This window comes from Danio aesculapii, chromosome 13 (assembly GCF_903798145.1).
Source record: "Danio aesculapii chromosome 13, fDanAes4.1, whole genome shotgun sequence".
Taxonomy (NCBI): Eukaryota; Metazoa; Chordata; class Actinopteri; order Cypriniformes; family Danionidae; genus Danio; species Danio aesculapii.
In genome coordinates, this window is record NC_079447.1 from 15760171 (window position 1) to 15786698 (window position 26528).

The 26528-nt window shown below is 36.2% G+C and overlaps 3 protein-coding genes across 4 annotated transcripts; all 3 read left to right on the plus strand.

Moving 5' to 3' along the window:
* Positions 1-101: 101 nt before the first annotated feature.
* On the plus strand, positions 102-7292 carry LOC130239243 (interferon alpha-inducible protein 27-like protein 2). Of its 2 annotated transcripts, none has more exons than XM_056470321.1 (4): positions 102-269; positions 5064-5096; positions 6058-6219; positions 6507-7292. In XM_056470321.1, exons 1-4 carry the CDS (start codon positions 254-256, stop codon positions 6614-6616), a joined length of 321 nt encoding a protein of 106 aa, XP_056326296.1. In that variant the 5' UTR covers positions 102-253; the 3' UTR covers positions 6617-7292. The 2 variants fall into 2 exon arrangements, with proteins under 2 accessions (XP_056326296.1, XP_056326298.1); XM_056470323.1 differs by lacking the exon at positions 102-269 and adding an exon at positions 2611-2929.
* A 90-nt stretch (positions 7293-7382) lies between these two features.
* Positions 7383-13660, plus strand: LOC130239242 (interferon alpha-inducible protein 27-like protein 2A). The gene is made up of 4 exons (XM_056470320.1): positions 7383-8875; positions 9701-9736; positions 10124-10285; positions 13357-13660. Exons 1-4 carry the CDS (start codon positions 8866-8868, stop codon positions 13569-13571), a joined length of 423 nt encoding a protein of 140 aa, XP_056326295.1. The 5' UTR covers positions 7383-8865; the 3' UTR covers positions 13572-13660.
* A 1867-nt stretch (positions 13661-15527) lies between these two features.
* LOC130239979 (interferon alpha-inducible protein 27-like protein 2A) lies at positions 15528-18716 on the plus strand. The gene is made up of 4 exons (XM_056471374.1): positions 15528-15607; positions 15702-15731; positions 16993-17154; positions 18344-18716. The coding sequence occupies exons 1-4, from the start codon at positions 15598-15600 to the stop codon at positions 18430-18432; spliced, it is 291 nt and encodes a 96-aa protein (XP_056327349.1). The 5' UTR covers positions 15528-15597; the 3' UTR covers positions 18433-18716.
* The last annotated feature ends 7812 nt before the right edge of the window (positions 18717-26528 follow it).

The following is a 26528-nucleotide window of genomic DNA, read 5'->3' on the forward strand; positions in this document are numbered from 1 at the left end:
GAGCCAGCAAACAACTCGTGACGGTCGGGGTCTGTCGGCAGAGGGCGCTGTGCTCTCACTAGCCTAGTCAGACCGGGGCTGCATGAATCGCTTACTTCAATACTTTATAGTACGCTAAAACAGTATGCGAGCCGAGTAGTGTGTCTGCATTCAGGCTGTCGGCTGTGAAGGAGTATTTGCCAACATCAGCTAGTCTCAAGAACGGAATGCAGTGAGCACCACTTGATTTCATTTGGCACATCTCTTCGCCAGCATGCCGACGCTGCCAAGTAAGTGACGGATTTCTTTAAGCAGGGTTTCTGCAGGTTTTATTACGAACCATTTAAGATTTATTTAGAAAAAAAGGGTTTAATTGAACAACAAAATACTCAGTTTCACTGCAGTTTGTGACAGTCACACAACTAAAAAGGATTGTTCACCCAAAAACACCCTTCTTGTTCCCAACCTCAAGTCTCTGAAGATATTTTGAAGAAAGTTTAACCTGGAACCTTCCATCGACTCTCATAGTAGCAAAAACAAACACATTGGCAATACATTAGTTTTCATATTATTATTATTATTATTATTATTATTATTATTATTACACCACATTTTTATGTACGGAAGAGACCCAAAACTCTTTGGAAAATGAAGGTAAAGGATGACCGAATTTTCAGTTACAGTTAACTATCCTTTTTAACCTACATGTCTGTAGCCAACCTATTAAAATGGTTGGTTCTTTTTCCCAAAAAATTAGACCTTTTTGCAGTCATGCACCTCATTTTCTATTAAATTATGAGGTTTAAATACTGCATTTTGGTGACCGTTTAAGCACTAAATTTAGCTTGTCGGATGGTTATCATTATCACACTTTGATGCAATAAAAATATTTCCTACATTCTACACCTCAAAAAAATGGGACAAATGAGCACATTTGGGGCCAAATTCTGGACTTTGTCAGTAGGGAGTGGGTCTTTAGAACCACCTAAACCCCCACTGTCTACAGGCCTGTCTATTTATTCATGTTAAATAGAACTGGATTTCTTAATTTACAGTGATCTGTACAGATCTCTAAACTAACATATCGAAAAACAAACATGAAACAAGTGTGTTTTATTTAAAACGTGAATAAATCTAATTCCAATGGACTCAGCCAAATAACTGACTATATAATTTCATTATAGATTCTCTTGTACATTTGTTCAAATTCAGTAATTTTATTTATATTTTTTATTCTTTAAAAAGCACACATTTTGTAGACTTTAATACCCTCATAAATGGTTAAAGCAAAGATGCATTTTCTGACTCTTTGTTTTTCTATGTATTTGCAGCTTTATCCACCAAAACTATTATTGGAGCTGGAGCTGTTAAGTAAATACATCCAGGATATCATCTAGTTCAGTTTAAAAACAGAAATTCACAGAAATGTTTTGCTCTGTCTGTTTTTAATTGTCATATTAAGTTGGTGCCGTTGCTTTGACCCCGCTGGCCCTCAGTATGGCCGGGTTCACCACTGCTGGCATCACAGCAGGTTATACGGCATCCGGTATGATGTCCACAGCAGCTGTTATAGTACCAGGGAGTTATAGTACCAGATTAATATATGCAAAGAATGATTTTGTATTCCAAGAAACATGAACAAACTTTACAGTGCCGTGTTGTACAGTAATGCATTCGGAAATTAAGCTTTTTGTGTTTTTGTTTTGTAGGTTCTGCTGGTTTGTTCTCAGCAGCAACAGCTGGTTTGGCATCTGTAGGTGGCGCTGCAGGAGGGCTTTTAGGTTGAGCTGTTAATTGGTGGAGAGGCAAATGAAATTATGTACACGTTTAGGAGCAGAAGTCTTTTGTGTTCAATAGAAACCATAATAAACTCTTAAAGTTTAAAAACAAGTGGAGGGTGAATAAATTGCCCTTAAGTCTTAACTGTTAACAGATAAATGTAAAATACACATTGTAAGATAAAGTGTGAATTCGAAGTACAGTAGTCAACATTTAAAGTGGATCAAAACATTTTATCACCCTAAAACTATTAAACCACATCCATTCTTTCCTTTGGACCGTATCGAAAACTTTTTTGATCCACTTGAAATGTTGACTGCTGTATACTAAACACACTAACTATACCTTTTCTATTTCAGATAGATAGATAGATAGATAGATAGATAGATAGATATCTCAATAAATGTTTTATTTATATTTAAAAAATGTATTTTTAAATATTTTTATCAACTAGACAATTAGAGGACCAGTTATTTATATATTAGAAAATAGATCAGATTATTTGAATTAAAAGCCTGAATAGAAAACGGATTGGAAAGTGAAATATTGTGAAGTGTTGAATATCCATCCTTACGAATTTCTTTTAAAATGGCTTAAGATGCGACTAATTTATTGTCATCTCCCATTACCCAGCAAACTTTCTTTTCTTATTTTTCTGCAATTTCCTTAAATATGTAGTTTAATAATATTCTGAAAATCTTACTTATGCAATTGTTGATTCAAAAATAACAATTAGAATAATAATATTGTCTAAATAATGAATAGTTTTACATGTAGCCTACTTCTCTGCTCAGGCCTACAAAAAAATCTATTGTCACATGATGGATATTACTTCTAAGCAGTTTCTTGCTCCGCGGCTAAGATCAGTAAATCATCAAAAGTTGTTTTAAACTTTTCTTTGCTTCGTACCTTTTGCTTTTATTATTCATACAAAAATTCTGGATTTAATTCATTTTAAAAGCATATATAGTGAAGAATGAACATCCTAAGATTTATATGCATTGCAATGGAAATTCGGGTTCCTGATCCGCAAAGCGCCAGCTAGTGGAGTAAATGTGCACATACAGGGAACAATCATTTGACATCCACATGAGTCATCCTCGATTCTCAGGAAACGGCCTGCATATACGTTTCGTTTTGTGAGTTCGAGTCCTCGAAAGTATGGCGAGAGGTAAGTGCCCGAAATTGTTTCTACGAGGTTGCTGGAAGTTTCATGACTACAAAATTTAAGGAAAAATTTGAACGGAACACTACTTCAATACCGTCTCTAAAATGCCTTTTAATAACGCTTTAAAGTGTCTTATAAAACATATAAAAGATCTTCATTTGCTTTAATTCATTTTACAAAACCTATCCCTTTTCTTCGTTCTGCTCCCGAACAATTTTTCCTGTACCTTCATCTTCGTCCTCATTGTTTTGTCAAAATCAGCTGGCATAAAACAACCCTTTTTTAATGAGAAACATATCTTTAAATTAAAAGGATAGTTAATTAAAAAAACATTCGGTAATTTACTCACCCTTGTCTTGTTTGAGATAATTCTGTTGAACACAAAATAAGGTATTTTGAAGAATGCTGAAATCCTTTAACCACTGACTTCAGTAGGAAAACCAGTATTATGGAGTACAATGGTTACTGGTTTCCAGCATTCTTCAGTGTATTTCCTCTTGTGATGTTTCTTTTGTGAACAAATCAAGGGTGAGTAAATGATGACAGATTTTTCATTTTGGGTGAAATGTCCCTTTAAGCTACATTTATGATAAAACCACGAATGAGTGAAGAAAAAATTCCCAATAAAGGCTCAACATAATTCAACATAGCCTAACCTGTTTTCTGTTGACAATATTTGCTATTTCCATTGTTATGTGTTCCATTCTTGTATTAAAGTCCCTTTGTACAGTTTTCTAAGACAAAACCTCCATATTCAGTTAGCATAAATGCATCATGATGTGGTGAATATGTGTTGGAAAATGACAAATGCTTAAATTCTTTATTTTGCTGTGTATGTAACTTAATTATCCTTATACATTTTGGGCTTTATTCCGATTGTTAATGTTTTTAGGACCTAATTTGTGAAGACACTTAAGCTCTTCCAAAACCCTGATATATGGGTGTTGAATAAATTTTTTTTTTTTCTACATGATTTCATGTATTTCAAATTCTTCCCCCACACTTTGGCCACATTCATTGTCTCTTCAGAGATTGCAGCAGAATTAACCGCCTGTTTCTTACTTTAAAATCTTGTATTCAAGAAAAATGTGTTCATTGTTTACTTTAGGACCTTACGTTACCCTGATGACAATCATGTGACTCGCACCGTGTGTCACAGTCACACCCAGGATTGCACCCTTCACTCCTTTTTTTTTTTTTTTTCCCCAGATCAGATAGTGCAATTTCTCAAGCCATGAGGTGTTTGTTACATGAGTAGTTTACTATATATATTCTGTCTGTTTCCATAAATAATTGTAACTATTTGCTAACCTTGTTTTATTAATGACAAAATTGCTATATTTTAATGATACAATTAAAAAGGACATTATGAACGTATAATAATAGTAATAATAATTAATTACATTTATATAGCGCTTTTCTGGACATATAAAGCGCTGTACACACTGGGGGGAATCTCCTCATCCACACGATGGCAGCCATATTGCTCCAGACCGCACAACACACACCAGCTGATTGGTGTAGACAAGATTTAGCTGCCAACATTACATACGTACTCGGCGGTAATGTTGTAACAATTTAAACTGTTAAGCAGAAATTTAGGTTAGTATAGAAAAAGTGTAATACTAGTTTGTTACATTATGTAATTCAAAACATCTTGTAATCTCTTTATTGTTGATCAAATTGATGATCTCCTTACAGTGACATGTTTGTTGCAATAATTCAATCTGTGTGTTAATGTGTGGTTTGAGGTACTTATTTCCCTCCTTAACTGTTGAATATAATAGCACATACATATACACACATACATGTGTGTGTGTGTGTGTGTGTATATGTATATATATATATATATACATACACACACACACACACACACACACACACACACACACACACACACACACACACACACACACACACACACACACACACACATATATATATATATACACACATATATAGAGATATATGTGTGTATATGTTCCATCTCTATTCAATAAATGTACACCAAATAATTTAATATTTAAATAATAAAATGAAATGCAAATACTCACACCTTTCCCTGATAAAATAAAATCAAAGATGTATTTTGTGCCTTTGTAATTTGTTACTCAATATGTTATGTGTTTATTTGCAGTATTCACAATTATTGGGATTGCAGCTGGGGCTGGTAAGTAACCAGATCCTGCATATCATCTAGCTCAGTTACACCAGGGTTACCACAGAGAAAATGTTTGATGATTCAGTCATTTAGATCAAACTAACTGTAAAACCAAACCGTGAAACCATGTAAATTTTAAAAGAAATTTGTTCATTTCACTAAAATCTTTTGTAAACAGTTCGGGTGCTTCGAAAAACTGACAACGGTCCAGAATTTGTCCCGTACTTGAGCTTTTACAAAAAACATTTTTTATTCAAAATCTTGGGCTTTACTCTTGAAAGATAAATATGACCAATAAAAAGGTGTGATGCACCAAAAGTGGTCCATATTAAAGTTATTAATAATTTGGCTGTTGTTATCCCTGAAATTTAAAAAAAAAAAAAAAAAAAATTTCTTTTTTTTTTTTTCAAAAAAGGCTAGAAAAACTGTCAAGCTATACATCATTATTATTAAGTATTTTTTTTTCTCTTTATTTCTTTATTCTAAATCTTTAGCAAAACAATATTTTCGGTACATCAAAAAGTTTTGTTATGATGACCATCCAACAAGTTAATCCAGCTCAAAATAGGGCTTAAAATGTTACTAAAATGGAGTATTTAAACCTCATAATTAATTAGAAAATGAAGTGAATAACTGCAAAAAGGTCCACTTTTTGAGGAAAAAATTAACCACCCATTCACCAGGCAGGCTACAAACTTGTCTTGCTTTATTTAACAGAAGAAATTCAGAAGTTTAGAACCATGTCAGTAAGTAACACAAATTGGAATCTATTTGATGTGTTTTTTTTGGGGGGGGTTTCTAATCTGAACTAATTGCAAAGTGGCATTAATAACTAAATCAGTTTAGAACTACACTTGCATTCCTCTCTCTGCATCCTGTCTGATCAATTTAATAGGTTTAAATAAATGTTAATAAAGTTAGCTGCTTTTATAGTGTATATGTTTATAATATTTATTTTAATCTTAATCAGCTGGTGCCGTTGCTTTGACCCCGCTGGCACTCGGGATGGTCGGGTTTACAGCCGCTGGCATCACAGCAGGCTCTATGGCAGCTGGTATGATGTCCACAGCGGCCATCGCTAATGGAGGTGGAGTGGCTGCTGGAAGTGCTGTCGCTCTCCTTCAGTCAGCAGGTACTGTCAAATCTAAAAATATTTTTAAAATTATATTAATGTTAAAAATTTCAATGCCTTAGTAACTGAAATGCAGTATAATAAACTTCTATTGCAAATAACTGTATTTGTATTTAATAATAATAATAATAATAATAGGCTAATTTATTGATGCAAAAGAAATGATTTTTGTATTCTAAGATGTATTTATTAAGTACTTCACTGTTCTGGGTTGATCTGTTTTATGTGTTGCACTGCATTGCATTCAGATAATGGTGTCATCAGGCTTTTTGTGTTTTTATTTTCAGGTGCTGCTGGTTTGTCTGCAGCAGCAACAGCTGGTGTGGCATCTGTAGGTGGCGCTGCAGGGGGGCTAGTAGGTGGAGCTGTTAATTTGCTGAAGAGGTTGAAGAAATGAGAAATGTTTTCGCTCCTAAATGCTCACAAAGTCCACAGAAAGTTCAACATAATCATGAATTTGTATGATCTCATTTGTGCTTATCTCACCCAATGACTGGTTTATGGTAGGGGTGTGGGGACACAAACAAATTTTCCTTTTGTCTAGTAGTTAATAGTTATGTTTTCTTGAAAGAACTTTGGAAGCATATCAGTATTATGCAGTCAAAATTAATTTTGAAAATGTATATTCAAACGGCAACGCATGCAAATGTATATTCAAATCGGCAATGCAATATGGAATGGAATGTTTTGTTTCCATTTGCGTTGCCCATGACGCGCAATAGTGGGCGAGCGACTCTTGTAATATGATTTATATTTAAGAAAATCTGAAAAAACAAATGTAAGCAAATGTTTTTTTTTTTTTTTTTTTTTTTTGCTTGTTTTTCCACTATATTGAATAATAATGGGTTCCGGTAGAATCTGGATGGCATGTGGACTTGGATTGGCAAGCTGAAACTGCATCTCTGACTTGCATGTCAGACACAATGGAGCTTGTGACATCACTCTGAGGGGTGGGGTTAGATGTGTGATTTTAAAAGCGTTGCATGCAGCTCTCCTTGCCACTGCACCAAGTCTGCACCCAGATCTATAGCCTGTTTATTTCAGAAATCATAATAAAATGTGGTAAAATATGAGGAGTTCAGATGCCGTCTGAAATGTTCTTCTAAAATAAGCATTTCTCAGCCTATTTGTTCAGTTATTTTATTTAAAGGCAATGAAAAGTACCTATCCGTTGCCATGAAATGGAAATTATTAATTCAGACTCATTTAGAGGTTTTTGCGTCAAACTCTTCATATCTTCCCGTATGTCACATTAAGTTAAGTTATTCTTGTTCATTGTACTACTTTAAATGTATTACCAAATAACCCTGTGTTGAGTGGTCAGTGCATTTGAGCACTTAATTTTAAATGTTATTTATTTTTTCAATTAATGGCTCAAATATAATAATCGGTTATCAAGATTATATCGTGATCTAATCCAAAAAACAAAGTAATGAACTTTAATTCTGACTTCATTACAAATGCATGTCAATTAATAGACCACCTGAACCATTTCGTTTCTTTAGATTTACAATTTATTATAGTTATTGGTTTAAATAGTAGGCTATATTTTTATTTAGGTCTAATTCTGTTCACAAGTGGTGACTATTGCACTCAAAAAAATGTTTTGCTGCTTGTTTAAACTACTTATTCAAAATAAGTTGAATTAACACAATTCCTGAGTTTTTTTTTTTTTTTTTTTTGAGCAACTTAATTGTTTTATGTTCAATTCCCTTAAATTTGTAAAAACAAAAAATACAATTCAGTTAACTTAATCTATTTGTTTCTGGAGTACATGCAGGAATTCTGTGGAACCCAGCATTTTTTTTCAGTGTAAGAGCTTTCTTTTTACTTAAAATGCCACAATATGTGCCATGTTTTCACATTTAAGATTTGGGGGAAATGATTTCTTTCTAAGCGACGCAGTGGTGCTATTAATGTTTGCATGTTCTCCCTGCGTTCGCGTTGGTTTCCTCCCGGTGCTCCGGTTTGAATAGGCTAAATTGTCCTTAGTGTATGAATGTGAATGAGTGTGTGTGGATGTTTCCCAGACATGGGTTGCGGCTGGAAGGGCATCCGCTGCGTGGAACAGATGCTGGATAAGTTGGCGGTTTGTTCCGCTGTGGCGACCCCAGATTAATAAAGGGACTAAGCCGACAAGAAAAAAAATGAATGAATGATTTCTTTATAAAAAACTTATATAAGCATTTTACTAAGATCCATACCTAATAAATCCAGAGAAACTGATCATTTTCAAGTGGGCTTATTTATTAGGCTGTGTGTAGTAGTAGCCTAGTGCGTGTGAAAAGAAAATAACAACTAATATGTATCCTATTAGTTAAGCCTAAACATAAGCTGTGTTCCACAGCTTTTAAACTATGTTGTCATTATTTCAGACTGTGATGTTAAATACTTATGACGATTCAAATCTCGCATATTAGTGCGCGCAGTCAGAAAACCTATGCAACATTCAGAAAATTAGTCACATTTCTTAAGGGTTATTCCAGCGATACTCCTGGATGTACACGTGATTTCCAGGAAGCAGTTTCAATTTCCCAACGTCAATAAAATGCAGTGTGTAACTGCGCCAAAGGATTATAACAGAGCAACAACTTTGTTCATTAAAACATTGGCGTTCTCACTTTGTAGACAAAGACCTGCTGAAACATGAAGCCCGGTGAGTAGCATAAACTTTTGCTTTTTATTAATATGGAATGTGCAGTGTTATGTATAACATGTCTTTTATAAGACAAAAATGTCGATAAAAAAATAAAAATATATATTTAAATATACTTCTTTTTATCCATTTTCACTGATAGATTTTATTAGCTTTAGTCTTAATATGATCATTAATTGTCCACAATTTTTCTTGATATAATCCACAGTTGTTTCAATAAAAAACATAAATTCTATTACTTTTCATATGTCATATACTCTGGAAATCTGGCTCAAGTCAATTAATAGAAACGACATTCATTTTGATGCTTTATCACTATTATTATTATGAGCTGTCACATTAAAAAATACCACTCACACACATACAAATTTGTATATACACACCAAACTAACTCTGATATTGTAGCAATATACAAACATAATTATAATTAAATAATTTGGCTTAAAGTGCTCAAACGGAAATTGTTTGACCCCCATGATCAAACCTGAAAAAAATGTGGCAAAATTGTTAAACTTGTACAGTAAGGTGCACCAACGGTAATATAGAAAATGAATAAATGGGTTTTAATTGGATTTTGTTTTACCATAATGTCCTGGGGAGTTCTTTACAGTGGGAAAATGCTCTTCAGATCATGAAAATTATCTTTACACTAAAAATATCTATATATTTTAAAAACCTTTTCACTAAAATGTTCTTTGTGGAGCCCAAAAGTTGTGAAAACCCCTTTTTGGTTCATCCTGCCATTTTACAGAGACTGTTGTAAACAAAATGTTGTTAAAAACCAATTATCTTGATTTTAATGGGTTTTATTCATTTATTCTTCAGGACTGGGTACTTTAATTGGCCTTGGAGTTGGAGCAGGTAAACCAAGAGTCTGTTTATACTCGGCCTGTCTTGCTGGCAGAGGGCAATAAAACGGCATCAATTTGATAAATATTTGCATTCAGTGTGGTTTTATTTACACTGTTTTTATAATGTAGCCATATAACTGAAGTCCAAATGTCTACTACTATTTCCCTTCAGAATAAATAGCATCTGAATAAACTTGTTGCATATAAAAAGACAATTTTTTACATATCATTATAATAGAATGCATCACATTTCCTCTTAATGTAAATAACATCTGAGGAAATGTGTTGTTGAAGCGCAATCAGCCCTATAGATTAAGCCATTCCAGCAGATAAATATGTTCTGAGGATTGTTTGTTCAAATGAAAGAATGTATTTGTCTGGGGGTTTTGTCCTCTAGTTGGTACAGCTGTGTTAGCTCCGGTGGCGCTGACCGTGGCTGGGTTTACCTCCGCTGGTATAGCAGCAGGCTCTTTGGGTGCCAGCATGATGTCTTCAGCAGCCATCGCTAATGGAGGCGGTGTGGCAGCAGGAAGCTTGGTCGCCATCCTTCAGTCAGCAGGTAAATACATTTCAATGCCTTAAAAACAAAAACGATTATAAATATGTCACTTATATTAAAACAGCTTGAACCTTAGGGGAAATCTGCTATTAATGTCTCCACCTTTTCTTACATCCTATGATCCTTTGTATAAATTATGGTAGTGGTTTCAGTTAAACTGTAAAAAGGGAAATGCATAAAAATAACTAGGTGCAATGACTTTGTACGGCGGTAGCAAAGAATTCTGGCCCAGATTTGACATAAAGCTGCCTCAGCAGGCATTCATCCGACACTGACATACAGCATGTGGGCCAAACATGGCCTGGGTTTGGCATCGTCTTTAAGGTGGCACACAAGATTTGGGCCAGATGTAAAATGTAGTATTTGGCCCAGATGTTAAAAGTTAATATGTGGGCCATGTAAGTTTGGCCTGTCTTGATACACATTTAAAATACATGAAAAAAATCTACCACTCAGGTCGCTTTTAGAAAAAGCATGCCCATAGTATGCCTAATGTGCAATGCTTTATGGGTTTATCAATTTCATTGCAATCGTGACACACCAACCTATCTGGCCCAGTTATGAGTTATTAACTTGGCTGAGACTTGACCCAGATATGGCCCATGTTTGGCCCTTGTCTGGAAGCCAGACTTGGTCCAGTCATGTAATTCACTGTGGCATGTGGGCCAAGCAAAAGCTGGTTGTATAGGCCAGAAAAATTTTGCTATGTGGGTATTATTCCACATTGCAAAATATATCTGGCTCAGCTCTGGCCCACACAATCAGCTTTTGCTTGGCCCACATGCTACAGTGAATTACAGTACATGACTGGACCAAGTCTGGCTTCCAGACAAGGGCCAAAGATGCAATATATCTGGGCCAGGTCTCAGCCAAGGTAATAACCCATAACTGAGCCTGAACTGGGCCAGATATGTTGGTGTGTCACAATTGCAATGAAATTGATAAACCCATGAATCATTGCGCTTTAGGCATGATATGGGTGTGCTTTTTTGCGTAGAGACGTGATCGGTAGATTTATTTTTTTCATTTGAAAAAAATAAAAATGTATTTTAAATGTGGGTCAAGACAGGCCAAGCTTACATGGCCCACATATCATTTATTAACATCTGGGCCAAATACTACATTTTACATCTGGCCCAAGTATTGTGTGCTGCTTTAAAAACGGTGCCACCTCTGCCAAACCAGGGCCATTTTTGGCCCATTTGCTGTTGCCTGCTGTGTCAGATTTATGCCAAATCTGGGCCAGAATTCTTTGATACCTGGGATTCTTTCCTCACAATTCATCCATGAAAAAAACATGTGCTTCTAATGGAAAATTATTTAAACGTTACATTAATTATACAACGATTTATTGTTTTCCCTGATTTCACAATATATACTATGCATAAAGACCTTACAATTATATGTTGCCCAACACAAATAAAGCAGATTTTAATACAAATTTTAGCAAATAAACACTCTTAATGTGATTATGACTTTTATTAAGATTTTCATGGTGATGTTTATGTTCACCATCTCATTTAGGGAAACACCTAAGATAAATAAGTTATATCTCTGAACTTTAATAATAAATCTATATTAATGTTGCGCTTCCCACCTCCTTTATTCAGCTGCAATGATTTCTGGGACTTCTCGAGGCTCAAGTAAAGCGCTTAGAACCACCAAGAGGTGACACTCTAGTGCGATTTGGGAAACAGCCACTAGATGGCGTGGCGGTCATTTTGGAATGAAAACTCCAATAGAACAGAATATTAAAAGTCTCTAAAATAAACTATTAAAAGTGCTGATGATTGTGATAGTAAGTGTTGTATTGTCGACTCATCTTTCAGGTTGTATCTCAGCTTTAATGTGCTTTTTAAATAAATAAATAAAAAACAAAACTGCTGCTTGCCATCGCGACAGCAATAAGATCCAATGGACGGCTGACCGCTTTCACTCCAAAATGGCGGAATCACAGGGCTGTTGCTGGGCACTGCTGTTGCAATGGAACGTTCTATTAAGTGTCGCCTCTTGGTCATTCTAAGCTCTTTGGCTCAAGTCTGCATCCGTCCTCGATATTAAAAACACATCCGGGAACTTTCACGCGTCCTCCATTCTTGCGATCTTGAGTTTTGGAACTGAACTATGGCAGTTGATGACGTTACATAAGAATACGAGGACACAAGCACGCATGTTGAGAAACAGCCAAAGTCTGTGTATAAACTAGCCTCACCACAGCTATAAACATAGGATCCAAGATTATAGATAATACTAGATTAGATAATATTTGATATACTACAAGTGAAGGATGTATTTTAAAGGAATAAAACACAGCAAAAAAAATCTTTCTTATATTTAAAAAGCATATTAAAGCTGCATTAATTATAGAACAGCAAAATAGGACGTAACAAGAAACATTATTCATTTTGGACGGTGACAATAACCTTGTGGTAAAGTGAGCTAACATATAGCCATGAGATGAGTTTAAATCCTGATTTAGCATCAAAAAATTCATTAAAATGAGTAAGCAAATACGTCATAGAGCCATATCACATCGTTTCATGACTCCTGTGGCTTCATTTCTAAAACGTTCCTGGTGTGTGTTGGCACTGCACATAGGACAGAACGCAACCTTGTCGAGCTGCTCCGCACACAAATGCACTGTAAATCTGGGGTTACTTCACAGCCTGCAACAGTCAAAAATCACATCAAAACATAAGACTTTGGATGACACTAGTTCCACACACAGGAGAAGTTTGAGGATAAAAACCTGATGAATGTTTTGAAATGGAACACCTGACAGATGTGATAACCATTTAAGAAGAAATGTTGTATAAGCTGAATAATTTACGCCGTCTGTTGAATTATTAGAATTCATTATTAGCTGTACTTGCATACTTCACTTTGTTTGATGGGTGCATCAACACATTGGTTGTCCATTAGTAATGTAATGGCCTGTCATCAATTATTCCAGGACATATAATGTACTTTACCAATCATGCTGTTTATCATTTGTGATCTCAGCCCCAATTCCATTCTCAAATTGTTCCAGAGCGTTTAAAGGATTTTTTTCTGGTGTTTCCCCTGATCAGGTGCTGCTGGACTGTCTGCAGGAGCGACCGCTGCAGTGGCATCAGTGGGTGGTGCAGTGGGTGCTGTGTTTGGTGGGGCAGCAGATTTTTTCTCTCGTCCACCTCCAAATAACGATGATAAGACTGAAAAGCTCATATCGAAATATATGGCCATAATGTTAACCTTAATAATTGGACTATTAATGGTCGCAATAATTATTGTTAATGAAAACTGATGATGGTGGATGTTTGTGAACACTTTGCAATTGTGTTCATTTTATACACTTGCAATTATGAGATTTAAATAAATGCTCATTGAATACAATTTAAAATTGAGTAAATATTTTTAATGACATGCAAGTTTGCAGAGTGTTGCTTAATAAAACAAGAAAGTATAATTAAAAAGATTTAAAAAGTGTGTTCACTGCTGTGTGTGTGTGCTCTTGGATGGTTAAATGCAGAGCACAACTTTCTTTTCATTGCAGTTTTTCAGTTCACTACTGCAGTCAGTTGCTAACATTTATTAACAAGGTTTAGTAAATACTATATATATATATATATATATATATATATATATATATATATATATATATATATATATATATATATATATATATATATATATATATATATTTATTTATTTATTTTCCGGCCACTTTATTAGGTACACCGTACTAGTACCAGGTTGGACTGTTGATACAAGGCAGGATGGATTCATGCTTTCATCTTGTTGACACCAAATTCTGACCCTACCATCCGTATGTCGCAGCAGCAATCAAGACTCATCAGAGCAGGCAATGTTTTTCTATTTTCTATTGTCCAATTTTGGTGAGCCTGTGTGAAATGTAGCCTCAGTTTCCTGTTCTTAGCTGATAGGAGTGGCACCCGGTGTGGTCTTCATCTGCTGTAGCCCATCCGCCTCAAGGTTCAATGTGTTGTGTGTGCAGAGATGCTCTTCTGCATACCTCAGTTGTTACGTGTGGTTATTTGAGTTACTGTTGACTTTCTATCAGCTTGAACAAGTCTGGCTATTCTCCTCTGACCTCTGGCATCAACAAGGCATTTTCGCCCACAGAACTGCAGCTCGCTGGATATTTCCTTTTTCAGACCGTTCTCTGTAAACCCTAGAGATAGTTGTACATGAAAATCCCAGTAGTTCAGCAGTTTCTGAAATACTCAGACCAGCCCGTCTGGCACCAACAACCATGTCACGTTCAAAGTCACTTAAATCACCTTTCTTCTCCATTCTGATGCTCGGTTTGAACTGCAGCAGATCATCTTGACCATGTCTACTTGCCTAAATGCATTGAGTTGCTGCCATGTGATTGGCTGATTAGAAATGTGCGTTTAGGGAATTATTCATACCCCTGGCAAATTCTGAATTAGTGAATTTTATTTAAACTAATTTCGAGAGGATCACATGCTTATGATTATTCTCAGCTGCTCCTGCATCAGTTCATGATTCATTCTCCAATCAGATGATTCCTAACTCACTATAAATTACCAGAGTTTTCTTATCTCAATATCTTCATCTTGAAGAATGCGTAAAACATATGCTGGATAAGTTGGCGGTTCATTCCGCTGTGGTGACCCCAGATTAATAAAGGTAAGCTGAAAAGAAAATGAATGAATGAATATTTATAGACATAAAATGACACATTTTTAAAATAGTATATAATTTGCATTTAACAAAACACTTGAAAATGTTATTATTAAAATTAAATGTTCAATAATTGCAATTGCATCATATTTAGTTGATACAAGCTTGTATCTTTTTCTGGCTTAATTTACATTAAACACTCATGTATTAATTTCGGTGGATCCAGTGGGCTATGGTTGTTCCATGTGAACATCTGATGAGTTGATGTTCTGGTTATTGTGTGATGCCTGCCGGTGGTCTCAAACTTTTTAAGTACCTCGTTGATGCGCGAAAGCCTCAAAATATTTGTTAATAATAGAAGTTTAAATCGTGAACACTGTAGTTTCTTATCAAAAAAACTAAAAACGATTTAGGTTATTTTCAGGATTTCAAACGTTTTAGGAGCTGCATTTTTATAAGGAATTCTGTTTATTGTTTTATCCAGGAAGGCATGAAGGAAGGTGATTCATTGTAAAGAAAGCTCAAGAGGCGCTATAGAGACGCTAGAGATAATAATTTTTCGGTTTCATTTCTTGATAAGCAGCCGCCCACTGAACCATTTAATCAAACGTTCCCATCTGAATTCATTTCGAGTTTCTTCACTTAGACTCGACTGCATAAAGATGGATCCACGTAAGCATATTTGAATGCAATATTAATTTGAATATTAAAGGTTGGTCATTAACAACTGACATGTAATTTATTGTTTTTTTTTTCTATTCCCAAGTTACAATTCTCGCAGCTGCTGCAGGAGCAGGTAAATATCAAATATGTATTTTACATCTGATGTGTGTTATAGGCTACTTCTTATCAAGAATAAATAAATAAAATGTTGTAGTGTTGCACCCATCTCGTGTTATGTAGCCTAATAACATTTAAATTATTGTTTGATCCAATGCAGTTATTGTTTTATGTTATATTCATATATAGGCTATACATTTACTGTAGCCTACATTTCAGTTTAGTGAATTGTTGAATTTTTGTTAGCTTTATCAGTTTTAGTTAAGTTTTTATTTTGTAAACACATTTGGGGCGTCACGGTAACACGATCGCCTCACAGCAAGAAGGTCGCGCCCCGGATCGGTCATTTGGCATTTCTGTGTGGAGTTTGCATGTTCTCCTCGTGTCGGTGTGGGTTTCCTCCGGGTGCTCCGGTTTCCCCCACAGTTCAAAGACATGCGCTATAGGTGAACTGAATAAACTAAATTCGCCGTGGTGTATGTGTGTGAATTCAGGAGTGTAACAGTGTTTCCCATTGTTGGATAGCGGCTGGAAGGGTATCCGCTGCATAAAACATATGCTGGATAAGTTGGCGGTTCATTCCGCTGTGGCGACCCTTGATTAATAAAGGGACTAAGCTGAAAAGAAAATGAATAAATGAATTTATATTTAGTTTTCATGTATTTACTTTCAGGTTTAGTTTTATTTGTAATTCCAGTTTAGCAGAGTTAACCGATCTCATCCAGTGTTGACCAAACCAAATGTTAGCGTTTTCACAGTTTCCATTATCATTTGTGCAAACCTCTTATAAAAATTAAATAATAAACACTGAATTCAAAACCATATAAATTCAAGGAATAAAAATAAAAATTATGAATTCAGTCTAATAAAAGATCAAAGCGTATACTTAAATGTAATTAAACATGCATATTCTCCTTTTATTATCAAAAACAGAAAAAATAGCACACGTTTATTAAGAAAATGTGTTTTGGTAGGTGAAAAAAAAATGATGCACTTGACTAATGTGCTTGTCTGTAAAAGTTCATCTAGGTCTAAACAGCTGGTTAGGTTTTCCACTACAAAATGAGTGCTTATTAATTCTGAAATTTCTCTATTATTTATTTTTGCTAATTATTTTATTACAGTTAGTTTTTCAGTGACTGTTGTTTTGTTTTCTTTTAGTTTTTTATATATTGCAAATTATTTACATTTTATTTCAGTTAACTAAAATGTTTTTTTTTTCCTTTTTGACCAATAGATTTACTTTTTGTTGAATTAAATAATCTTGCCTCCAACAGTCGCAGCAGTTGTTGCAGCTCCTGTAGCAGTATCAGCTATAGGTTTCACAGCAGGTGGAATTGCTGGAGGTTCGATTGCCTCCTGGCTGATGTCAATAACTGCCACAGCAAATGGAGGAGGAGTGGCAGCTGGATCGCTGGTTTCATTGCTTCAGGCAATTGGTGAGCCTTACAGCATATATACATACATACATACATACATACACAGTGCATCCGGAAAGTATTCATAGCACTTCACTTTTTCCACATTTTTTTATGTCACAACCTTATTCCATTTCCTCACAATTCTACACACAATACCCCATAATGACTATGTGAAAAAAGAGCTTTTGAAATTGTTGCAAATTTATTAAAAATAAAAAAACCTGAAAAAATCACATGTACATAAGTATTCACAGCCTTTGCTCAATACTTTGTTGATGCACCTTTGGCAGCAATTACAGCCTCAAGTATTTTTGAATATGATACCACAAGCTTGGCACACCTGTCTTTGGGATTTTTTGCCCATTCCTCTTTGCGGTACCTCTCAAGCTCTATCAGGTTGGATGGGAAACAATAGTGTACAGCCATTTTCAGATCTCTCTAGAGATGTTCAATAGGATTTTGGTCTGGGCTTTGGTTGGGCCACTCAAGAACATTCACAGAGTTGTTGTGAAGCCACTCCATTGATATTTTGGTGGTGTGCTTTGGGTCATTGTCCTGCTGGAAAATGAACCGTCGCCCCAGTCTGAGGTCAAGAGCACTCTGAAACATCTTCCACTAACAGATGATGGAGGCCACTGTGCTCATTGGAACTTTCAGAGCAGCAGAAATGTTTCTGTAACCTTCCCCAGCCTCGTGTCTCGACACAATCCTGTCTTGGAGGTCTACAAACAATTCCTTTGTCTTCATGCTTGGTTTGTGCTTTAACATGCACTGTCGGCCCAGGGAGCTTATATAGGCAGGTGTATGCCACAGGTGAACTCCAATTAAGCTGCTGAAATATCATAAGAATGATCCAGGGAAACAGAATGTACCTGAGCTCAATTTAAAACTTCAAGGCAAAGGCTGTGAATACTTCTATTTGCAACAATTTCAAAAAATATTTTTTTAACATTGTCATTATGGGGTATTATGTGTAGAATTCTGAGTAAACAAATGAATTTAATTCATTTTGGAATAAGGCTGTAACGTGGAAAAAGTGAAGCGCTATGAATACTTTCCGCATGCACTGTACATGTATCGGTGTTAAATCATTCTGTGCGAAAGGTTCAATTCACAAGAAGTTGTGTGCGTGCGTGTGTGTGTGTTGTACATAAAGTGACTTTTTGCAGTTAAATCCCACCTCAATAGCTGGTATTTTGTTTATCAGGTGCTGCTGGATTTTCTGCCGCAGCTCAAACTGTTATTGGTGCCATAGGAGCTCTGGGTGGCGCTTTTGGGTGGAATATTGTTCTGTAATGCAGGTGCTGCAGGTGAAGAGCCGCCGGGAGAGACGGTTCATCTATGCCTGACATGCCCTTCGCTACATGATAGAAGTCAAACTAATTCACAACTATTAACGTACTAACTACTTTTAAATGTCATATTAATTCTCAAATTCCTGTTCTATATTGTTTGCTATTGTTATAAATTGTGTGGTATAACAAAACATTATTTTATCCTAAGCAAGATAAGATTAAAATCTTATTGTAAGACAAGAGTTTTTCTTATGTTGAGAAATTAAACTTGAAATATTATTTAAAGGAATTGCATTATAAATCAATGACAGTATCTGTCTTGTATTTTCTAAAATAAATAAATATCAGTTCTAGAAACTGTTATGATTCTCAGAGAATGCTTGGAGTGAAGAAATGTTATACAGCGAATGCAGTGTTAAGTCCTTTTGGATAAACAATTCTGCTACCTTTGCATAAATGTACACTTCAAAAATGCTCTATTAGCCTGGTTTAAAGGGCCAAATCAGTCCTAAAGTAACTGAATGTTGTAAATATTTGTAATTCAAAATATGTGAAACCTTAAAATGCAAACAAAAATATGGAGATTTGTAAAATACACTCACTTACCTTATTCCCTGCTTTATCAGGGGTTGCCACAATGGAGTGAACCGCCAATTACTCAGGCATATGTTTTATACAGCAGATGCCCTTCCATGCTGTACTCAGTCCCAGTGTTGGGAAAAACCCATACATTTTCAATTCACACATTACAGCCAATTAAGTTTATCCAGTTATTCTATACCGCATGTCTTTGGACTGTAGAGGAAACTGCAGCACCCGGTTTTTCAAAAGGTTTAATCCATTTAAAATTGATCCGGATTTAGTAATCCTGTTTTTGTGATCCATGATCACGTAATCCAGCTTACTTTTTAAACAGTTTTTCAAAGCAACATCAGACTGAATCAATCTGATCCGGATAGGAACTTTTCAGGATCACTAAATCTGAATAACCAGCGTTCAAACAGGATAGGAAATCACAATGTAGAACTATAGATTTGTAAAGAGCAACAAGTAGAATAGCCTGTGTGGGGTCATTCATTCATTCATTTTCTGCCGCTTTTCCGGGGCCGGGTTGCGGGGGCTGCAGTCTTAGGAGAGAAACCCAGACTTCCCTCTCCCCAGACACATCCTCCTGCTCCTCCGAGGGGGATCCCGAGGCGTTCCCAGGCCAGCCGAGAGACATAGTCCCTCCAGTGTGTCCTGGGTCTTCCCCGAGGCCTCCTTCCGGTGGGACATGCCTGGAACACCTCCCTAGGTAGGCGTCCAGGAGGCATCTGAAACAAATGCCCGAGCCACCTCAGCTGACTTCTCTTGATGTGGAGGAGCAGCGGCTCTACTCCAAGCTCCTCCCGGGTGTCAGAGCTCCTCGCCCTATCCATAAGAGAGCGCCCTGCTACCCTTCGAAGGAAACTTATTTCGGCCGCTTGTATCCGAGATCTTGTCCTTTCGGTCATGACCATAGGTGAGGGTAGGAACGTAGATTGACTGGTAGATCGAGAGCTTTGCCTTTCGGCTCAGCTCCTTCTTCACCACAACGGACCGGTACATTGACCATTACTGCTGCCGCTGCACCAATCCGCCTGTCAATCTCACGTTCCATCCTTCCCTCACTCGTGAACAAAACCCCGAGATACTTAAACTCCTCCACCTGAGGTAAGGACTGTCCTCCAACTTGGAGATGACAAACCACCTTTTTCCGGTGGAGCACCATGGCCTCGGACTTGGAGGTGCTGATTCTCATCCCAGCCGCGTCACACTCGGCAGCAAACTGCCCCAGTGCATGCTGAAGGTCCATGTTCAATAAAGCCAACAAGACAACATCATCTGCGAATAACAGAGATGAAATCTTGTGGTCTCCGAACCGGACCCCCTCCAGCCCAAGGCTGCGCCTTGAAATTCTGTCCATAAAAATTATGAACAGAATTGGTGACAAGGGGCAGCCCTGCCGGATTCCAACATGCACTGGAAACAAATATGACTTATTGCCGGCAATGCGAACCAGTTCATACAGGGTTGAGACGGCCCTCAACAGATCGCCTCTGACCCCATACTCCCCGAGCACCCTCCACAGAATGCCACGAGGGACACGATCGAATGCCTTCTCCAAGTCCACAAAACACATGTGGACTGGTTGGGCATACTCCCATGAACCCTCGAGCACCCTGGTAAGGGTATAGAGCTGGTCCAGTGTACCACGGCCCGGACGAAAACCGCATTGTTCCTCCTGGACCCTAGGTTCAACCATTGGCCGGATCCTCCTCTCCAGTACCCTGGCATAGACTTTTGTGGGGTCAATATAACTTTATTTTCATTTGAAATGAAAACACATGCATTTAAAAAAAAAGAAAAAGAAAAACCTCATCCCATTCTCTTCCAGCAGTCCACTCATCTGCGACCTACAACCCAAACACTGTAAATTGAGGATATTTATAAGAAGTTTCAAATACAGATGTATTGAATAAAAAAGGCTTAATGTCAAAATCTCCATAATAATTTGTATGGAGAGACCAGCTTGTCTGAGCGTAGCCTTTAGGAGGTGGATCTCAAGTCTGGCCTTGGTTTGCTGCAGTTTGATCAGAGTCAGTTGTTCCTTAGCCAGACGAAGCTGTGCTTCTGCCCTTTCAGTCTTTTTTTGTTGAAAGTGATTTAAAAAATGAGTGAGTTTTTTTTTTTTTTTTTTTTTTTTTTTTTTTTTTTTTTTTTGGTTATTCTGTAATCATTGCATTCATCACTAATAAATATTCTAAAAACTAAAATATTTTCCATTGTGATAAATATATATATCAATTAGTGACAGAATAAAATGTATTGTTTTAGGCCAAACTCTTTCTACTTTGTCAGAAATACTGTATTTTATGTTATAATAGGCCTACTATAATTTAATTCATAATTCCCTTAAGGCCAAAAAGTATTATTTGCACCTCGCTTCACCTAAAACTTGCTCATTCTTTTTGTCTATTTTGTAGATAACTGACCAACAGAAACACATTAAAAGAAAGATACAAATTATACCAAATTAAATTTGTTAAAAAAGAGCATTTTTTTTCCAACAAAATTAGGCTTATATTAGGCTTTTTTATATATATATATATATATATATATATATATATATATATATATATATATATATATATATATATATATATATATATATTCTATATAACTTTTTCAAAAATTGTTTTCCAAAATTGGGGGTTTGTAACTACCCAGTACCCACGTACATTCCTCAGCTGTTGTGTTTTTTTTTTTGCATACTGCAACAATGGCCCGATTCAGCGATGTCAAAGCCTATTGAAAAAAAGCCTATTTATGGTTATTGGTTTAAAAAGCAACACCCCTTGGATACACACGTGATTTCTAAGAAGCAGTTACGGTTTCCTTGCATCTAGCAAAGAAGAGAAGAACCAAATCTCTCTGTAGACAACGACCTACTAAAGCATGAAGCGTGGTGAGTACTACTGTTTATATATATATATATATATATATATATATATATATATATATATATATATATATATATATATATATATATATATATATATATATATATATATATATATATATATATATATATATAATTTTCTATCTATTTATTTTTAATTGTAGTGGAAGTTAATGGGTTAATGAACTTTTAACTAAAATGTTCTTTGTGAACCAAAAAAGTTGTGAAAACCTTTTTTTGGTTCTTTGTGGCACCTTAATTTTTAAGCGTGCGCACAAAAACTGTTGTAAACAAATCTGTTAAAAAAAGACATTGATTTCATGAGTTTTATTTATTTATTTTTCAGGACTGTTCACCTTAATTGGGGTCACAACTGGAGCAGGTAAACCAAGTTTCTGATTCCACTCAGCCTGTTCTGCTGGTAGAAGCTAATAATGCAGCATCGATTTGATAAATATTTGCATCCAATATGAGATTATTATTATTACTGGGGTCAAAACGTGTGCTGTTATTTCCATTCAGAAAACTTAGCATCTAAATTGCATAAAAAATGCTTTATATTTACATATATTGTGTTATATATTGTGTGAATCAGTGGTTAAAAGACTAGTACAGTCAAGTAAAAGTACCATTGCTTGCCATAAAATTAAATGATTCAAAGTATCTATTCTAACTTACACTCAAAGAAAGTATTAATAAAAAACAGTAGCTCTTCTAAAAGTGCTCAAGAGTAGAGCTGTGAAAATAATTACACTTTATACCCTGCAAATTAAAAATGTAAAAGCTTTCATCAGTGCCATTTTCTTTTAAGGATTTTCTGAGTGTTACGTTAAATTATTTGCCATTCATGGAATATAAATTGAAAATGTGAGATTAATTTCATGTGAGAACACATTACATGAATACATCCACCTAAAAGAAGCAGGTTGATAACTTTACATGCAGAGCAAAATCTGTGTAACCAAAAGCATAAAATTAAAAAGTGGGCAAATTTTTTGCTTTGACGATATGTTAGGCTTAGGTCATGCACTTCAAACCCTTACTAACAAGCTTGAGGTGTCCAGCAGTTGAAGCCGTAAACCAAGCCAACCAAGCGATTTGTACATGTGTTTAAAAACGTAACATTCTGTAGTGCATTTAGGTATTCTTTAAGGCAATTTGATTAAATGGTAATCATGAGACTAATTATTCTACTTAGCTAAACACTGTAGTAAACATTCAAAAATAGTGAATGCAAGTTCCACTTCCAGCAGGTAAAGATGCTTTAAGGATTGTTTATGCAGAATATATTTAGTGGTGTTTCTGTCCACTAGTTTCTGCAGTTGTGTTAGCCCCAGTGGCGCTGACCGTGGCTGGGTTTACCTCTGCTGGTATAGCAGCAGGTTCTCTGGCCGCCAGCATGATGTCTTCAGCAGCCATAGCTAACGGAGGCGCTGTTGCTGCAGGAAGTTTGGTCGCCATCCTCCAGTCAGCAGGTAAATACATTTCAATGCCTTAAAGTACAGGTGTCAAATTCAGTTCCTTGCGGGCGGAAGCTCTGCACAGTTTAGTTCCGATCCTAATTAAATACAACTGATCAATCTAATTGAGTCCTTCAGTCTTGTTTGAAACCTACAGATAAGGCTTTGGTTACACTAGAGCAGGGGTCTCAAACTCAATTTACCTGGGGCCCGCTGGAGGCAGAGTCTGTGTGAGGCTGGGCCGCATCAGGTTTTCCACACAATTTAATTATATTATTATTATTTTTTTAATATTCAATAATTTTTATATATTTTTTCATCTTATTTTGTGTTTTAAAAAAGTAAGAGATTTGAGAAGATTGAAATTTTTTTAACATAAAAATAAAATAAAAAAAAAAACTGATAAGAATATAAACCAATCAGTAATAAATAATAATAATAATAATAATAATTAGATTTACTGTTATCTGCTGTGCTGTTGTTACAGGAAAAAGAAGCAACACTGTGTCATTTGTTTTGACTATACCTTTACATCATATAGAAATATATGTAATGTTTATTTTGTTGAGGCAATGCAAATACAATGCAGGTAGAGCGATGCAAATGACCCACAAATAACGGTGCGACTCTATAATTGGTCCGGGTTACTGGGACCCTTTTTGCCGATAGACAGGTGTCGATGTGTGACTGCATACGACTACATTAGGCTGTATTGAGTTCCTTACTTTTCTTTTATCTCGCCGCATACCCATCACTTTGATTTCTTTTCTGATCACTGCGCACAAAACAATAGCCACCAACCAACGAGCGTGATTATAAACGATGATTGGTTGAAAATATTGTTCAGGACCAATAGTTAAACTAACGCGCACACACACACACATGCAGGTATTTACTGCGCACAAGTTAATGCCAAATCAATTAAAATAAATACCAGAAAGAAAAACACAAATATCTGACATTTCCCGGAACAGGATCCAACAAAATCCTGCTCAAATTAAGCACTGATTTATATACATTTCTATATTTCTAATGTCCCGCTCAGCAGCAACTTAGTGTTGTGAATGAAGCGCGATGGGACGAATATCCGTGTGTGCCCAATAAAAAACGAGGCAGCCAGCAGGCACGAAGAAAAACACTCCATGTCAATGCTGCTGTAACTTTCACTCACAAATAGTTCTCTGCCTGCGTCAAGCCCAGCTGATGTCCTGCCCCCGAGAGCCATATACCCCACCGTGATTGCTGGGTTCGTTCAGCTCCACACACAAAACTGTAAGGTGGCATTCATATCAAACTCGCGGGCCGCACTAACATTAAACTTACAAATTAAGGCGGGGGCCACAAACTATCATCTTGCGGGCCGCAATTGGCCTGCAGGCCGCAAGTTAGAGACCCCTGCACTAGAGTTTGAGCTTGCGCAGTTCTGTCATATGGTGCAGTGAAAAGGAGCAGAATTAAACAAGATGATAAAACATAAAAAACAAGCCATTGGTCCATATTTAAATTTCTGTACAGAGAGGTAATTTTTTGGTCTTCGATTGAACTTTCCAACGCAGCGAACTGCGAAACTTGTCACACGAGCTTGCGTTTCCAGTGTGTCACATTCAAATGCGTATGAATGGAAGTCTATGGGCAGAAAAGTGCAGTGTGAGCGCGGCTTAATGGTGCTGTATGTACATTTTTGACTCTTCTAAAGCATAAAAATACCATAATATGTTTGCAGATATTTAAGAAACATGCCAAGTGAACAAGTTGTTTATCTAAAAAACAATGCTGAAGTCAGTTATTCTGCTTTGAAAATGTCTGTTAAGTGCCAGAACCCTGTTTTTGTTTTGGTTCTTTTAACATGCCCAATGCCAGTTTAGCCAATTATATTACAGCACCTCGGCTTGCCTTGTCGAATAACAGCACATTTCATTCATTCATTCAGAAAAGCTCTCATAGCATGCGCCTGTGAGTGAAATGCGACCTCCGGTGGACAGTAGCAGACTCCGCAATGAGACGCAGATTCAGAGTTCCACATGAGGTTATTAAGTAGCAAATAATATAAATATTACAAACGTAAACATTAGGCGAGCAGGTTACATTGTAACCCGTGTCCTAACAACATGCTACGTGACAAGATTTGCAGTAATAAGCAATTTAGCTGTTTGCACCAGACGAAACACGGCAGAAATTTAAATACAGCCATTCAGAAGCACAGAATATGCACTCACTCATGAAATGGTAAGGTTTATCATCTAATTAATCCATATTAAACCTCTTTAACATTATTAAATGTAGATGCTGAATCATAGTTTTTAAAGTTAAGTTTCAAAGTTTATTTTATTATCAAGATCTGAGGTGGACTATCTGCTGCTGCTTTTAGTATATGGCAATAAATGTCATGTAAAATGGCATTCAAACTCACATTGTTAGCATTTAACACTGAATAAAGCACATGAGGTGTACCTGAGTTGATCATTGTTATAGTTTTCTGTTGTTCAGCAACAAGAAATAGAAGCCATTTCTAATTTATCAATTCAAGGTGTTGGTTAGAACAAAAACTCCTTGTAATATGGAGAGTATTTCTTCTATCGCATGCCGTTGCTTTTATATAGTATACGATTAGAATCAGCCTTTAGGCTCGATTGTCAGACTACCTCCTGTTGGTCCTCAATCTGGCAACTTGCGCTTCTGTTTGTTTTGATCCAGGAATGCAATATCTAGTTCAACCACTGGGTGTCAATCTTACATACTCCACCTTTAAGTGTGTTGAAGCAGGGTTGCAACTAAACTATGCAGGGCTGCGGCACTCCAGGAACTGAGTTTGACACCCCTGCCTTAAAGGAACTTCACTCCCCTAAAGTTCAATCGTTGAGTTTTAATGTTTTTGAATCAATGCAGCTGATTTCTGGGTCTGGTGGGAGAACTTTAGCTTAGCTTAGCAAAAATCACTGAATCAGATTAGACCAATAGCAATTCACTCAAAACTTCCCCAAAAACAGTTTTGATATTTTTCCTATTTAAAACTTGGCCCATTTATAGCCACATGAAAAGTTGCTATTTTCTATTTGGCTTAGCACTATACTCTCATTCTGATATAATAATCAAGGAACCTTGCTGCCGTGTCATAGCTGCTGTAGATGCAATGATTTTACGTCTTTTAAGATTTTT

Coding starts and splice junctions, on each gene's coding strand:
- LOC130239979 (XM_056471374.1), top strand. Junction 15,732..16,992: donor CGCAGCTGCTGCAGGAGCAG/GTAAATATCAAA, acceptor TGCCTCCAACAG/TCGCAGCAGTTGTTGCAGCT. Junction 17,155..18,343: donor TTCATTGCTTCAGGCAATTG/GTGAGCCTTACA, acceptor TTTGTTTATCAG/GTGCTGCTGGATTTTCTGCC.
- LOC130239242 (XM_056470320.1), top strand. Junction 9,737..10,123: donor TGGCCTTGGAGTTGGAGCAG/GTAAACCAAGAG, acceptor TTTGTCCTCTAG/TTGGTACAGCTGTGTTAGCT. Junction 10,286..13,356: donor CGCCATCCTTCAGTCAGCAG/GTAAATACATTT, acceptor TCCCCTGATCAG/GTGCTGCTGGACTGTCTGCA.
- LOC130239243 (XM_056470321.1), top strand. Junction 5,097..6,057: donor TGGGATTGCAGCTGGGGCTG/GTAAGTAACCAG, acceptor AATCTTAATCAG/CTGGTGCCGTTGCTTTGACC. Junction 6,220..6,506: donor CGCTCTCCTTCAGTCAGCAG/GTACTGTCAAAT, acceptor TTTTATTTTCAG/GTGCTGCTGGTTTGTCTGCA.